Source organism: Trichomycterus rosablanca, chromosome 1 (genome assembly GCF_030014385.1).
Source record: "Trichomycterus rosablanca isolate fTriRos1 chromosome 1, fTriRos1.hap1, whole genome shotgun sequence".
NCBI classification, from domain to species: Eukaryota; Metazoa; Chordata; class Actinopteri; order Siluriformes; family Trichomycteridae; genus Trichomycterus; species Trichomycterus rosablanca.
The window spans coordinates 11,954,459-11,971,204 of record NC_085988.1 but is presented as its reverse complement, the minus strand read 5'-3'; the positions used below and the strand labels follow the sequence as shown (position 1 = coordinate 11,971,204).

Below are 16,746 nucleotides of genomic sequence, written 5' to 3'. Positions count from 1 at the left end.
TCTCTCTCTCTCTCTCTCTCTCTCTCTCTCTGCTGGAGGTGTTGAAGAACGAGGAGCTGATGGTTCACTCCAGTGAAACAAATCGATGCTACCTGTTCTGCACCGGCTTCAAGGTCAGCACGGTACCCTCCAAACCCCACGCTGGGTATCTGCAGCAGATCTGTAAAATTACAACTGATGCCTGCTTAAGATCTGATAGTTCTGCTGGAATGATACGGATGACCTTGTATCAGGTCAATGTTGTACACTTCTACCTTAATAAAACTGGAAAAAGCTGGTGGTACCTTTACGGTACCTAAACGTCGTCTTCATAAATCCCTGAACTGAAAGTGTTGCTGTTGAGGGTTTGAGAAAAACCACAAATGTTACATTTGTCTGACACAGGACAAGGGGACCAGGTGAACACACCCAACAATACACACTGTAAACACAAGGGGGAGCTGCACTATCAACACGAATTACTAGGCTAAAAGCTAATGCTAAGCTAACAGCTATACCTGGAAAACCAATAACTGGAAATGTTTAGAATCAATTCTTAAACTGTACTAAACAAAGAATTCTAAATCCTAAGCATAAGCTAAGCTAACTGCTTATAAGAACATGTGGGCGAGACAACATGGGAAGCACCGAGGCAAGAATAAGACAGAGACTAGGACTAAGACTAAAAGTTAAACTGCAACAAGGAACATGGATATATAGGCCAGGCTATAACAAGGCACATGGTTAGGCTAAAATGATCACATGGACTAAGGCTAACTATAACAAAGAACATACAGTATATCTCAAGGTCAGGCTACAAACATGAACATGGACATCAAGGTAGTGATGGGCTGATGAAGCCTCGTGAAGCCTTGACGCTTTCCATCAAATTGGTTCGAGAAAAGGTTCATTTCTCGAGGCTTCATTTGCACACAAACCCCCCTGCTGGTCAAAACTATTATTGTCATTTCAACTGATGTGATGACCCCTGCCTCCCATGCAAGTGTTAACATGGGAATAATCACTGCCAAGAATAGAAATAAAAACATCTTAATATGATTTTGTGTGGTTAATTCATCCATCCATCCATCCATTCATTCATGATTTCATATATGATTTTTGTTAAGTGGGAAAAAGTAATATAGGTCTATTCATGTTTAAATTTTAGTGGTGTTTTTATAGGATTGTGTTTGTGAATACTGGTGAGATGGACTTTATTCATTTTTATTTAGAAACAGTATTTTTTCCACTGTGCTGGGACTCATGGCGCTTTAAATATGCTCATAAATCGCGCCAGTACTCGAACCACTTCCTGAACCGGTGAGCACACGTCATCCGTGACGTCACTTGTTCTTAAAGAAGCAAGCCTCGATACGCGCTTCACGAAAGACTTCCTAGATTTCTCGACACACGCTCCGAAGCCTCGGCACAGTACGACCCATCACTACATCAAGGTCATATGAGCAAACTGCAACAAGGAGGTTTTAAGGCTGTGCTGTGCGAGCTATAACAGGGAGGTTTTAAAGCTGTGCGAGCAAGCTACAACAAGGAGGTTTTAAGGCTGTGCTGTGCTAGCTACAACAAGAAAGTTTTAAGGCTGTGTTGTGTGAGCTACAACAAGGAGGTTTTAAGGCTGTGCTGTGCTAGCTACAACAAGAAAGTTTTAAGGCTGTGCTGTGCTAGCTACAACAAGAAAGTTTTAAGGCTGTGTTGTGTGAACTACAACAAGGAGGTTTTAAGCCTGTGTTGTGTAAGCTACAACAAGGAAGTTTTAAGCCTGTGCTGTTGCGTTGCTGTGCTGTTGCTAGACTGTTGATGTGCTGTTCTGGTGCTGTGCTATTGCTTTGATTTGCTGTGCTATGCTGTTGCTGGACTGTTGCTGGACTGTTGCTGTTTCTGTGATGTGCTACTGTTGTGCTGGTGCTGTGCTAATACTGTTGCTTTGCTCTTGCTGTGCTGTACCAATGTGCTGTTGCTGTACCATGCTGTTGTCGCTGTTGCTGTAGCTGTTGCTATTCTGTTGCTGTGCTGCACCTGTGCTGTCGCTATGCTGTTGTCACTATGCTGTTGCTAAGCTGTTGCTGTGCTGTTGCTATAATAGTGCTTGTGCTGTTGCAGTGCTGTTGCTGGTGCTAGTGCTGTGCTATTGCTATGCTGTGCTGTCTCTGTGGTGTGCTGTCGCTGTGCTGTCGCTATGCTGTCGCTGTGCTGCCGCTATGCTAGTGCTGTTGCTATGCTGTTGCTGCGCTAATGCTATGCTGTGCTAATGCTGTTGCTGTGCTGTACCACTGTGCTGTTGCTGTACCATGCTGTTGTTGTCGCTGTTGCTGTAGCTGTTGCTCTTCTGTAGCTTTACCATGCTGTTGTTGTTGCTGTTGCTGTGCTAATGCTGTTGCTGTACCATGCTGTTCTTGTCACTGTTGCTTTGGTGTTGCAATGCTGTTGCTGTGCTGTCGCTGTGCAGTACCCTGTGCTGTTGTTGCGCTGTGCTGTTGCTATGCTGTTGCTGTGCTATGCTGGTGTTGTGCTGGTGCTAGTGCTGTGCTGTTGCTCTTCTGTTGTTGTGCTGTACCTGTGCTGTCGCTATGCTGTTGTCACTATGCTGTTGCTAAGCTGTTGCTGTGCTGTCGCTATACTGTTGCTGGGCTGTGCTGGTGCTGTTTCTATGCTGTTGCATACCGTGCAAAATATAATCACTGTGATGAAATGACCTAAACTATAGCCAAAAGTATGTGGACACCGCACCATTAACTTGTTGGACACCCTATTCCAAAATTATGGGCAATAATTAGGAGTTGCTCATCCCTCTTTTTGGTCTTCACTATTCTGGAAAGCCTTTTTACAAGATTTTGGAGGGTGTCCTTGTCCTATAGGAATTTACACATTTACAAACGCTCTTTAACTAAACAGCCTCGTCAGTTTTAATACTCTCGGAAATAAATGTTTTTAATTTCAATACAAAGCAAAACGCTCTTGCTGGTCCCTGCTGAAACATACGAATCTAAACTGAAATATTGTTATATCTGATGTGGATTAAACTCTGGGAAATACTGCCACTGCTACTCTACCTAAGTACCTAAACCCTGTGTGAGTGCTTAGCATGTTTATTTATTAGTTTAATAGCAGGACGAGTCTCTATAAAGGACGCTCTGTTAGTCTAGTATAAAATTATATGTAAATAATTCACTAGCTGTTCACCGACTGAAAACAACCACTAATTACTGCATTTAACTTTAATTACAGTCGTCCAACTGACTCCCCTTATTACTAATGTGTGAAATCTACAATTACAGCATTCAGCGAGATTCCTTTATCCTAATAATTAGGACCAAATACAATTTGAGCAAGTGAGGGTTGAGGGCCTTGCTCAGGGGCCCAACAGTGGCAACGTGGCAGTGGTGGGGCTTAAACAAGTGGCTTTTTGATCACTAATCCAGTACCTTAACCATGAAGATAAACGATTTGATGGTTTATCTAAAGTACCAAGCAGTTGAGGGTTGAGGGCCTTGCTCAGGAGCCCAACTGTGGCAATTTTGCAGTAATGGGGTTTAAACCAGCGACTTTCTGATCACTAGTCCAGTACTCAAACCTTGAAGCTACCACTACACTTTAAATCTTTCATTTGATGATATTTAAATTTACAGCCTTTAACAGACACAGCCTTTATTCAAAGCACCAAGTAATTGAGGGTTGAGGGCCTTGCTCAGGGGCCCAACAGTGGCAACTTGGCAGGCTTGAACAAGAGACCTTTTGATTACTAGTCCAGCACAATAACTGCAGAGGAACCTTTAAAAATGTAAACTTTTCATTTGATGATGGTATTTACATTTACAGTCTTTAGCAGAAGCTTTATCCAAAGCACCAAGTAATTGAGGGGTTAGGGGCCTTGCTCAGGGGCCCAAAGGTGGCAGCTTGGCAGTGGTGGGGCTTAAACAAGCGACTTTTCGATCACTTATCCAGTACCATAACCACAGAGAATCCACTACACTATATCTTTTAACTGATGGTATTTACATTTAAAGTCTTCAGCAGACGCTTTATCAAAAGCACCAAGCATTTGCGGGTTAACCCTTGTATTATGTTAAGGGTCAATTTGACCCATTTCAATTTTTGAGTTGACCAAAGTGCAGGTTATCCTTACTTTTTTTCCAAGATATTTTATGAGTTTTTCTCATCTAGGGTCATGAACTGCTGTGTAAAATCTGGACACTTTGATGTGTCGTGGAGTGTCTGCACAGAGTTTGTATACAAAGATGATGTTGTGGGTCATTTTGACCCAGACAAAAACAAGCTGTTTAAATCCAAAATAAACATGTCTCTTTGATATTTTTTATTTTGACTGCCTCTGATTAGCCATTCAGAACCAGGTGTGTGTGTGTGTGTGTGTGTGTGTGTGGAAGAGGGACTTAATCTCCTCTGTCATTGTCACTGTTTCCATGCCCTTTCTTTGAGAAATACACCAAAATGAGCTCCAAACAATTTACAGCTGAAGAAGTTTTATCGCAGCTTATGAACTGGGATAGTGATGTAGAGGAAGAGATTTCAGAGACGGAGGATCCTTCAGAGCCAGAGGACAATGCTATTGATGATCCAGATTGTCAATTTTCCCACAATGAGGAAGATTCAGAGGACGAGTCTGCCGGTGTCCCTTCATCAGATGAAAACCAAGACACGCAACAATCGTCATCCACAGAGGGGACATGGACATCTAAAGATGGTAAAATAAAATGGTCAACATCACCACACCAAAGCCGAGGCAGATTGTCATCTTCTAATGTCATCAAAATGACGCCTGGTCCGACAAGATTTGCTGTCACAAGAATTGATGATATTGAATCAGCATTTCAGCTCTTCATATCCCCACCCATAGAGAAGATAATCCTCGACATGACCAACTTGGAGGGGAGGCGTGTCTTTCAAGAAAAATGGAAGCCACTGGATCCAACTGACTTGCATGCTTACATTGGAATTCTGGTATTAGCTGGAGTATACAGGTCAAAGGGTGAAGCAACTGCAAGTTTATGGAATGAAGAGAATGGAAGGCCAATATTCCGAGCAACAATGTCTTTGGAGATGTTTCACATGATCTCTCGTGTGATCCGATTTGACAATCGTGAAACCAGAGCTGGTCGTCGCGAGAGAGACAAACTTGCAGCGATCAGAGATGTTTGGGATAAATGGGTCGAAATCCTGCCTTTATTGTATAATCCTGTCCCCCATGTTACTGTGGATGAGCGCCTCGTACCATTCAGAGGACGCTGTCCTTTCCGACAGTATATGCCAAACAAGCCTGCGAAATATGGCATTAAAATATGGGCAGCCTGTGATGCAAAATCCAGTTATGCATGGAACCTGCAAGTATATACTGGAAAGCCACCTGGAGGAGCACCTGAAAAGAATCAGGGAATGCGTGTGGTATTGGAGATGACTGAAGGGCTGCAAGGTCATAACATCACATGTGACAACTTCTTTACATCCTACCGTCTTGGAGATGAACTTCAGGAAAGAAAGCTGACTATGTTGGGAACAGTCAGAAAAAATAAGCCAGAACTTCCCAGTGAGATTCTGAAGATGCAAGGAAGACCTCTGCATTCCTCAAAATTTGTTTTCACAGAGAAAACAACACTTGTTTCTTACTGCCCAAAGAGAAACAAGAATGTTCTTGTGATGAGCACAATGCACAAAGATGCATCTCTGAGCACGAGAGAGGACATGAAGCCACAAATGATCCTGGATTACAACTCCACCAAAGGAGGAGTTGACAATCTTGACAAAGTCATAGCAACATATAGCTGCCAGCGCAAGACTGCCCGTTGGCCCTTGGTGGTTTTCTACAACATTGTGGACGTGTCTGCTTACAATGCCTATGTGCTGTGGATTGAGATCAACCAGCAGTGGAATGCCAGCAAACTGTACCGACGTCGACTTTTCCTGGAAGAACTAGGCAAAGCACTCGTCACTCCCAAGATCCAGAACCGGGCCAGGCCAGCTCGATCCCCAGCAGCTGCAGCTGTCATCACAAAAGTCCAGGGCAGGGCATCTGACCAACCAACAATGGATCCTTTGGATATAGGTGCAAAGAAACGCAAAAGATGTCAAGTCTGTCCCTCCCGAGATGACAGTAAAACAAGTACCTGCTGTGTGAGGTGTAAGAAATACATCTGCAGAAAGCACACAGTCACATTCTGTCCATCATGTGGGGAACACTGAAAATGTTGAACATTGAAAACCCAAAAAAAGGGTTCGTGAAGAGGGAAAAATTTAAATCAGTTATTTTCAGTTTGTGTCTTCTTAAATTGAAATTGAGTTATTTAATATAGAGTTAAAATTATATATCTCTTCTTCTCGTTTCTTCTAAATGTTTGTATAATTTAAAATAAAGTTCTTATTGGTTTAACTTCATTTTTGACTGTGTTGAGTGGATTTACACAATACGGGTAAAAATGACCCGCAACATAATCAATGTATTTTTTTCTCAACATAATACAAGGGTTAAGGGCCTTGCTCAGGGGCCCAAAGGTGGCAGCTTGGCAGTGGTGGGGCTTAAACCAGCGACTTTCTGATCACTAGTCCAGTACCTAAACCTTGAAGCTACCACTACACTTTAAATCTTTCATTTGATGATATTTACATTTACAGCCTTTAGCAGACGCTTTATCTAAAGTACCAAGCAGCTGAGGGTTGAGGGCCTTGCTTAGGGGCCCAACCGTGGCATCCTAGTAATGGTAAGGCTTGAAACAGAGACTTTTTGATTACTGATCAAGTACTTTAACCTCAGAGCTACCACAGCACTTTAAATCTTTTCTTTAATTGTAATTACAATAATTGAGGGTTGAGGGCCTTGCTCAGGGGCCCAACTGTGGCAACTTGGCAGTCGTATGGCTTGAACAAAAGACCTTTTGATTACTATCTCAACACAATAACCACAGAGGAATCTCTAAAAATGTTAATCTTTCATTTGATGATGGTATTTACATTTAAAGTCTCCAGCAGACGCTTTATCCAAAGTGCCAAGCAGTTGAGGGTTAAGGGCCTTGCTCAGGGGCCCAACAGTGGCTACTTGGCAGTCATGAGCCTTAAATAAGCAACTCTCTGATCACTTACCAGTACCTTAACCACTACACTTCAAATCTTTTAATTGATGGTATTTAAAGTTTTAGCAGATACTTAATCCAAAGTGCCAAGCAACTGAGGGTTGAGGGTCTTGCTCAGGGGCCCAACAGTGGCAATTTGGCAGTGATGGGGCCTAAACCAGCGACTTTCTGATCACTAGTCCAGTACCTTAACCATGAAGCTACATTTACAGCCTTTAGTAGACGCTTTTATTCAGAGCAACAAGTAATTGAGGGTTAAGGGCCTTGCTCAGGGGCCCAACAATGGCATCCCAGTGATGGTAAGGCCTAAACTAATCACCTTAATGTACAGGAACACTATGCCACAATCCAAAGCGACATTAGAGAAGCTGAAAAATAGTTAGAATATAGTTCTATAAACGATTACTATAACAGAGATTGGCAGTGTGACTTCTTTACAGTATCATGCCCTTCTGCTTTGCCAAAATGTCCTTCAGAGGGGGCATGAGGGCACAGATGATTAATAATAAAAGTTTTTACCTATAAGTTTTCACTAAACTGTATTTCTTCCTGAAGAAAAATCTTCAGCGTTCGCGAGCGCTGTGCTGTGTGGGCGTGAGCTTGCTTTAAATTTGTGAAGTTTTTTTACAAGGTTATGAGATGCCACAGTGTGGTGATGAAGATCTGTTCCCTCCTCATCCTCCTCCTACAAGTCTTCCAAAATCGCTCATTGTGTGGGCGGTAGGGAGGAGGGCCAGATATTCTCCCTCTCATCTTCTCTCTCTCTTTAGTCATTTCATTTTCCACTTATAAATTACCAGAAGTATTCGGACACCTTTTCTTCCCAGTCGTATTGGCTATTTCAAGCATACGGTCCAAGCACTGTGCACTGAATGGCCAAAAGTATTTAGACACACTTCCTAATTACTAACAGATTTACACCAATCAGCCATAACATTAAAACCACCTCCTTGTTTCTACACGACACTGTCCATTTTATCAGCTCCACTTACCATATAGAAGACCTTTGTAGTTCTACAATTACTGACTGTAGTCCATCTGTGTCTCTGCATGCTTTGTTAGCCCCCTTTCACCCTGTTATTCAATGGTCAGGACCACCACAGAGCAGGTATTATTTGGGTGGTGGATCATTCTCAGCACTGCAGTGACACTGACATGGTGGTGGTGTGTTAGTGTGTGTTGTGCTGGTATGAGTGGATCAGACACAGCAGCGCTGCTGGAGTTTTTAAATACCGTGTCCACTCACTGTCCACTCTATTAGACACTCCTACCTAGTTGGTCCACCTTGTAGATGTAAAGTCAGAGACGATCGCTCATCTATTGCTGCTGTTTGTGTTGGTCATCTTCCAGACCTTCATCAGTGGTCACCGGACGCTGCCCACTGGGATATTTTTGGTTGGTGGACTATTCTCAGTCCAGCAGGGACAGTGAGGTGTTTAAAAACTCCAGCAGCTCTGCTGTGTCTGATCCACTCATACCAGCACAACACACACTAACACACCACCACCATGTCAGTGTCACTGCAGTGCTGAGAATGATCCACCACCTAAATAATACCTGCTCTGTGGTGGTCCTGTGGGGGTCCTGACCATTGAAGAACAGCATGAAAGGGGGCTAACAAAGTGTGCAGAGAAACAGATGGACTACAGTCAGTAATTGTAGAAATACAAAGTGCTTCTATATGGTAAGTGGAGCTGATAACATGGACAGTGAGTGTAGAAACAATGAGGTGGTTTTAATGTTATGGCTGATCAGTGTACAGTGTATCACAAAAGTGAGTACACCCCTCACATTTCTGCAGATATTTAAGTATATCTTTTCATGGGACAACACTGACAAAATGACACTTTGACACAATGAAAAGTAGTCTGTGTGCAGCTTATATAACAGTGTAAATTTATTCTTCCCTCAAAATAACTCAATATACAGCCATTAATGTCTAAACCACCGGCAACAAAAGTGAGTACACCCCTTAGTGAAAGTTCCTGAAGTGTCAATATTTTGTGTGGCCACCATTATTTCCCAGAACTGCCTTAACTCTCCTGGGCATGGAGTTTACCAGAGCTTCACAGGTTGCCACTGGAATGCTTTTCCACTCCTCCATGACGACATCACGGAGCTGGCGGATATTCGAGACTTTGCGCTCCTCCACCTTCCGCTTGAGGATGCCCCAAAGATGTTCTATTGGGTTTAGGTCTGGAGACATGCTTGGCCAGTCCATCACATTTACCCTCAGCCTCTTCAATAAAGCAGTGGTCGTCTTAGAGGTGTGTTTGGGGTCATTATCATGCTGGAACACTGCACTGCGACCCAGTTTCCGGAGGGAGGGGATCATGCTCTGCTTCAGTATTTCACAGTACATATTGGAGTTCATGTGTCCCTCAATGAAATGTAACTCCCCAACACCTGCTGCACTCATGCAGCCCCAGACCATGGCATTCCCACCACCATGCTTGACTGTAGGCATGACACACTTATCTTTGTACTCCTCACCTGATTGCCGCCACACATGCTTGAGACCATCTGAACCAAACAAATTAATCTTGGTCTCATCAGACCATAGGACATGGTTCCAGTAATCCATGTCCTTTGTTGACATGTCTTCAGCAAACTGTTTGCGGGCTTTCTTTTGTAGAGACTTCAGAAGAGGCTTCCTTCTGGGGTGACAGCCATGCAGACCAATTTGATGTAGTGTGCGGCGTATGGTCTGAGCACTGACAGGCTGACCCCCCACCTTTTCAATCTCTGCAGCAATGCTGACAGCACTCCTGCGCCTATCTTTCAAAGACAGCAGTTGGATGTGACGCTGAGCACGTGCACTCGGCTTCTTTGGACGACCAACGCGAGGTCTGTTCTGAGTGGACCCTGCTCTTTTAAAACGCTGGATGATCTTGGCCACTGTGCTGCAGCTCAGTTTCAGGGTGTTGGCAATCTTCTTGTAGCCTTGGCCATCTTCATGTAGCGCAACAATTCGTCTTTTAAGATCCTCAGAGAGTTCTTTGCCATGAGGTGCCATGTTGGAACTTTCAGTGACCAGTATGAGAGAGTGTGAGAGCTGTACTACTAAATTGAACACACCTGCTCCCTATGCACACCTGAGACCTAGTAACACTAACAAGTCACATGACATTTTGGATGGAAAATGACAAGCAGTGCTCAATTTGGACATTTAGGGGTGTAGTCTCTTAGGGGTGTACTCACTTTTGTTGCCGGTGGTTTAGACATTAATGGCTGTATATTGAGTTATTTTGAGGGAAGAATAAATTTACACTGTTATATAAGTTGCACACAGACTACTTTTCATTGTGTCAAAGTATCATTTTGTCAGTGTTGTCCCATGAAAAGATATACTTAAATATCTGCAGAAATGTGAGGGGTGTACTCACTTTTGTGATACACTGTATATGGAAAAATACTTCCAGATACCTCTAAAGTGGACCGTACCGTTTCTGGTCTCGTCTGCTTGCCTTCACTTCCATTACACATGCCAGAATATTAGGGGAAAACCTTCATGAGAAGGTGGAGACTGTTATAGCCACAAAGTGGGTTATCCATAAAAAGTAGGTTATACACAAAGTTTTTATCCATATAGTGTATTTATTTATGTTAATATGATTAAAACTAGTGATCTCTCTCTCTCTCTCTCTGGTTGGTTGTGATATACTGTACGTAGCATCGGTGTAGGTGTGGAGTATACAATGTGATTGCAGAGCAGGTGGAGGAGTACAGAGGTATCGGAGGAATCCACCTTCACACATGAATGAAGGAACAGGAAGGATGCACCACATGGGAGGTTAAATCACACGACTGTGTTCACTTCATCGAAATAACCTCACTGAATTGAAAATAGCTGTGGAATGTAAGTAGGTTGGTTCAATCGGACGGGTTCAAATGTGCAAATGAGATTTTCTCTCTCTCTCTTATTGAGGTTTCCTCCGAGATGTAGTGGAGGACAAATTTATTCATGTTCAATAACACACCTCCCTCTCTACACCTACTTCTTATTTTTTTCTTCTATTTTAAATTCCTTATTACAGTTCCGCTGCTCTATCACCCTCACTTTAGCTGAAAAAGGGGCCACGGACTAGCACAAGTCCCCTGCGTTCAATCACTGAGCACTTCTTTACACCTGCCAGTAGCGGCTTCTAACAGAGCCAGCAATACCCAAACATGCAGGACTATTTATTTATTTATTTATTTATCTAGTTAGTTAGTTAGTTAGGGTGTCTAGGGACAAATAAATAAACAAATAATTAAGTAAATTAATAAATAAATACATAAATAAATAAATACATAAATAAATATGGCTAGGGCAAATAAATAAATAAACAAATAAGTAAATAAATAATTACATGAATAAATAAATAAATAAACATGGCTGGAGCAAAATAAATAAATAAACATGGCTGAAGCAAAATAAATAAATAAATAAACATAGCTGGAGAAAAATAAATAAACAAACAAACATGGCTAGGCCAAAAATAAACAAATAAGTAATAAATAAACATGGTTAGGGCAAGTAAATAAATAAACAAATAAGTAAATAAATAAATAAACACGGCTGGAGCAAAATAAATAAATCAGTCAATCAATCAATAAATAAATAAATAAATAATTTAATTAATTAATTAATTAATATGACTAGGGCAAATAAATAATTAAACAAATAAGTTAATAAATAAATACATGAGTAAATAAATAAACAGACATGGCTGGGGTAAAAAATAAATAAATAAATAAAGAAAAACATGGTTAGTGTCACGTGGGAGAGAAAGGACTCAAGTGCGGAGATTAACTTAAATAATAATTTTATTTTTTAAGTGAAAAATTAAACACAAAACACAAAACAAAAACAAAACCAATAATGAACCCCGCTGGAGACCGCTGGGCGATGCAGGCAACGAAAACTGAAAAAGGAAAACAAAGATTAATGCAAGGCGCGAACCCGGGTCGCGCCGGTGCACGGCGGTTGTGTTGCCACCGCGCTAACGTAGCGCGGGTGAGGGGGTGTGTGTAGACGCTGAAGATAAAGCGCTAGGTATGAACCGGGTAATGGCGTTATAGCCGAGCGCTTGACGGCATCACCATCAGGCAGTTACTGAACCTACAGGCGCTGAAACATAAAGCGGTGGGTATGAACCGGGTAATGGCGTTATAGCCGAGCGCTTGACGGCATCACCATCAGGCAGTTACTGATCCCACTATCACTGAGAATAAAGCGGTGGGTGTAAACCGGGTAATGGCGTTATAGCCGAGCGCTTGACGGCATCACCATCAGGCAGTTACTGATCCCACTATCGCTGAGAATAAAGCGGTGGGTGTAAACCGGGTAATGGCGTTATAGCCGAGCGCTTGACGGCATCACCATCAGGCAGTTACTAATCCCACTATCGCTAAAAATAAAGCGGTGGGTGTAAACCGGGTAATGGCGTTATAGCCGAGCGCTTGACGGCATCACCATCAGGCAGTTACTAACCCACCAAGCTGAAAGCGCTAAGGCACTACAGCAATATGACACGGGAGTTAAGGACTCCCGGACATCAATAGCCCCCCGCACGGCGGTGGGCTACGGGAAGAACGCGATCGGCGTGGCTTCGCTGAAGGTTGCAGCTAATGAAGTTCGCCGATCTGAAAAGAGAAGAAAAGAACAAATCAGTTAGACAACCTCAGAAGTGCGGATTCGAACCGGTGTTGACGCGAGAGCCGAACACTTAACGGCCTCGCCATCCAGCGGTTACGAAACCAAATGACCACTTAAGATGAGAGGTTAATGCGGATACGGCTGCAAGCGCTATCGCTTGCTGTTTAGCAGCACCGCTAACGCTAACCGAATAAAGAAAAGGCAGCACGAGGGCTGCACGGCGTCGCACCACGCTAAAGCAATAGGCTAAATAAAGATGTTACCTCGACCTTGCAGTCTACACACCCTAATGGCACATGCCACCAGGGGATACCGTCTAACCTATAACAGCGTGGATGCGCTGCCTCCAGAGAACTGAAAAAACAAACAAAAGAAACAAAAGCAGACAAAAGGTGCGACACCCGCTGCTGTGCAGAGCTGGCTTAAGTAAGCCAGCCCACAGCTGCAGGCAATTCGCCCTAATTGGAAGGCCTATTATTTAAGGCCTTCCTCTACTGAGCTCTGTAAGGCTCTGTGACATCAGGGAAGAGTGGTAAGTACCACTGACGCCACAGAACCTTACAGTTAGGGCAAATAAATAAATAAACAAATAAGTAAATAAATAAACATGGCTAGGGCAAATAAATAAATAAACATGGCTAGGGCAAATAAATAAATAAATAAATAAATAAATAAACACACAAAAACACACAAACACACAAACACACACACACACACACACACACACACACACACACACACATACATACATACATACATACTTTCCCATAAGGAATAATGTAAATTTGATTAATTTATCCAAGACTTGCAAATGAATGCTTATTTAAACCTCTCAAATCATACACAATGAATACAATCATGTCCATGAAAACCATTTAAAAAAAACAAATAAATGTACATAATATAAATAAAATGTTTTATCTGCATTAACCTGAACTTAGTCAGTTGACATGTAGAGATGTCAATTACTAACAGTTTCATCAGGATCAAGGTGGGTCAGGACAGGGCACCATCACGTTACAAGGCAACACACTCTTAATCACTTACATACACCTCTGACATTTACATTTTCAGCATTTAGCAGATGCTCTTATCCAGAGCGACTTACAGAAGTGCTTCTTTAGTAAACATTTCATTTCTCAAGTTTAAGTAAACAACAGTCCAAGAACACAAATCTGCTGAAACCTGTTAGAACCCAAATTTGGTGGGGTTTTTTTGTTAAATGCAATAAATAAATAAGAGCGTTAGTAAGTGAGTACATGTCAGCTCAGTCAGTAAGTGCTCAGTAAAGAGGTGATGAAGAATTTTAATCATTTTTTAAAGACAGCAAGAGACTCAGAAGTACAGACAGACAGCAGAAGCTTGTTCCAACACTTGGGTGCCAGTACAGAGAAGAGCCTTGATGCTCGTCTTCCTCTAGTCCTGGGTGGAGGATCAAGGCGAGCGAGACTAGTGACTCAGAGGTTGCGTTGTACAGAGCGGGATTTGATTAGACCTCTAAGGTAGCTTGGGGCTGGTCCATTTTTGGCTTTGTAGGCGAGCATCAGTGTCTTAAACTAAATGCACGAAGGCCCTGATTAAGGCCATACGACCAGTATGTGGCAGCCAATCTACCTTCCGGAGGTGTGAGAAAGGTGGAGAAAATCCACCACCGGATTGGACCTGGTTCACTGGAGTTGCACAGCATCAACACACTATCTGATAAGCTGGAAAATAAATCAGCACCTTAGTCTAAGGGAAGGGGAATTCAAATGCTGCAGCATGTAATACGATGCTATAGAATTGGGTTATAGAGGTATCAGTTTGGGGAAGATCCTTTCCTACAGCGGGGGAAATAAGTATTGAACACATTAACATTTTTCTCAGGAAATATATTTCTGATAGGGTTATTGACATGAAATTTTCACCGGATGTCGGTAACAACCCAAATATTTTACACATACAAAGAAATCATAACAAATAAATCCATACATTAAGTTATGTTTAATAAAGTGGAATGACACAGGAAAAAAGTATTGAACACATGAAGAAAAGGAGGTGCAAAAAGGGATGGAAAGCCAAAACACCAGCTGAAATCTGTCAGTATTTAGAAAGCAATCCTGCCCCTATCAGTGCAAATTAATATTAGCTGGTTTAGTCCTAATTGTTGGCCTATATAAACAGTTTTTATCACCAAGTTGTCACACAAGAAGCATATTGTGATGGGTAAAAGCAAAGAGCTCTCTCAAGACCTTCGCAATCTTATTGTTGCAAAACATACTGATGGTATTGGTTACAGACATATTCCAGTAAGCACCATTGGAACCATTACTCAGAAGCAGAAAGAACATAACTGTACCATAAACCATGACCAGGTGCTCCTTGCAATATTTCTGACAGAGGAGTTAAAAGAATAATCAGAAGAGTTGTCCAAGAGCCAAGGACCACTTGTGGAGAGCTTCAGAAAGACCTGGAATTAGCAGATACTCTTGTTACAAGGAAACAATGAGTAATGCACTTAACCACCATGGCCTCTATGCATGCTCACCATGCAAGACTCCATTGCTGTAGAAAAAGTTTGTTTAAAGTTTGCTGCACAACATGTGGGCAAGCCTATAAAATACTGGGAGAATATAGTCTGGTCAAATAAGACCAAAATTAAACTCTTTGGATGTCATAGCACACACCATGTTTGGAGGGGAAATAGAACTGCACATCACCCTAATAACACCATACCAACAGTGAAGTTTGGAGGGGGGAAGATCATGGTGTGGGGCTGTTTCTCAGCATATGGTACTGGTAGACTTCATTTAAATTGAAAAAAGGATGAATGGAGAAATGTACCGAGACATTCCTGATAAGAATCTGGTGCCATCTACCAGGATGCTGAAGATGAAACAAGGATGGACATTTCAACTAGACAATGATCCCAAACACACAGCCAGGGAAACTCTTAAATGGTTTCAGAGAAAAAAAATAAAGCTGCTAGAATGTCCCAGTCAATCACCCGACTTGAATCCAATTGAAAATCTATGGAAAGAACTGAAGATCAGAGTTCACAGAAGAGGCCACCTGAATCTTCAAGATTTGTCTGGAAGAATGGGCCAAAAATACACCTGAACAATACATGCAACTAGTTTCTCCATACAGAAGGCGTCTTAAAGCTGTCATTACCAACAAAGCTTTTTCTGTGTATGAAAAGAAATTTCAGTAAGTGTGTTCAATACTTTTCCCTGTGTCATTCCACTTTATTAAACATAACTTAATTTATGGATTTATTTGTTATGATTTCTTTGTATGTGTTGATTATTTGGGTTGTTACCGACATCCGGTGAAAATTTCATGTCAATAACCCCATCAGAAATATATTTCCTGAGAAAAATGTTAATGTGTTCAATACTTATTTCCCCCGCTGTATATTAGCCAAGCAATGTTTTTGAGGTTAAGGACTTGACTGACCTGCAGGAAGAATCTCAAACTTATTAAACATGAATGAATTGGAATGCCAACTGAGATAAGGCCACACCTCATCATTGTTCTTTTTCATTTTTACCACCACTTTATCAGGGTCAGGGTTGCAGTGGGTCCAGTTTCCCCTGAATCACTGTCGGAATGCAATAACCCCTTACAGGACCAAGTCATTAATCATTTCTGTATGTAGACGCCCGACTGGTCGATAGCACTTGTAGGGATTTGAACCCTGTATCCTGGCAAGAGGACCGGCCTCTGCATCAAGTAAATCCCTGCAGTTACGTTGTTAAATCAACTTGCATGCTTTGTAGAAGCATGATGGCTGGTAGAGCAGTGAAGAAGCGCCGACTCCATAAAGAAAGTGGACACCTGAAGTGTGTGTGTGTGTGTGTTCACAGGTTCTAGATACTGTTGCTATAAGCTGAGTTTGGCCTAAATGTCAAGGTTTTCTCTCCTCACTGAATCCCACCATACACTGACCTTTAGAAAACAGTGTGTGTGTGTGTGTGTGTGTGTGTCGTTGATTGTAACTCATGTGCCGCTTCCAAATCGATAGTACCCATTAGTGCTGCTGATTTAATA

The 16,746-nt window shown here is 42.1% G+C and overlaps 1 protein-coding gene across 1 annotated transcript; it reads left to right on the top strand.

Annotated features, from left to right (window-relative positions):
- Positions 1-5,040: 5,040 nt before the first annotated feature.
- Positions 5,041-11,161, top strand: LOC134309282 (piggyBac transposable element-derived protein 4-like). The gene is made up of 3 exons (XM_062990958.1): positions 5,041-5,422; positions 5,528-6,078; positions 11,111-11,161. Exons 1-3 carry the CDS (start codon positions 5,041-5,043, stop codon positions 11,159-11,161), a joined length of 984 nt encoding a protein of 327 aa, XP_062847028.1.
- Positions 11,162-16,746: the final 5,585 nt, after the last annotated feature.

Bases quoted from the DNA above. Each gene is read 5' to 3' on its own strand.
- LOC134309282 (XM_062990958.1), top strand. From the start codon at position 5,041: ATGTCTTTGGAGATGTTTCACATGATCTCTCGTGTGATCCGATTTGAC. The intron at 5,423-5,527 runs GTCATAACATCA...AAAATAAGCCAG, and splicing joins GATGACTGAAGGGCTGCAAG to AACTTCCCAGTGAGATTCTG. The intron at 6,079-11,110 runs GTCTGTCCCTCC...TCCTTATTACAG, and splicing joins AGAAACGCAAAAGATGTCAA to TTCCGCTGCTCTATCACCCT.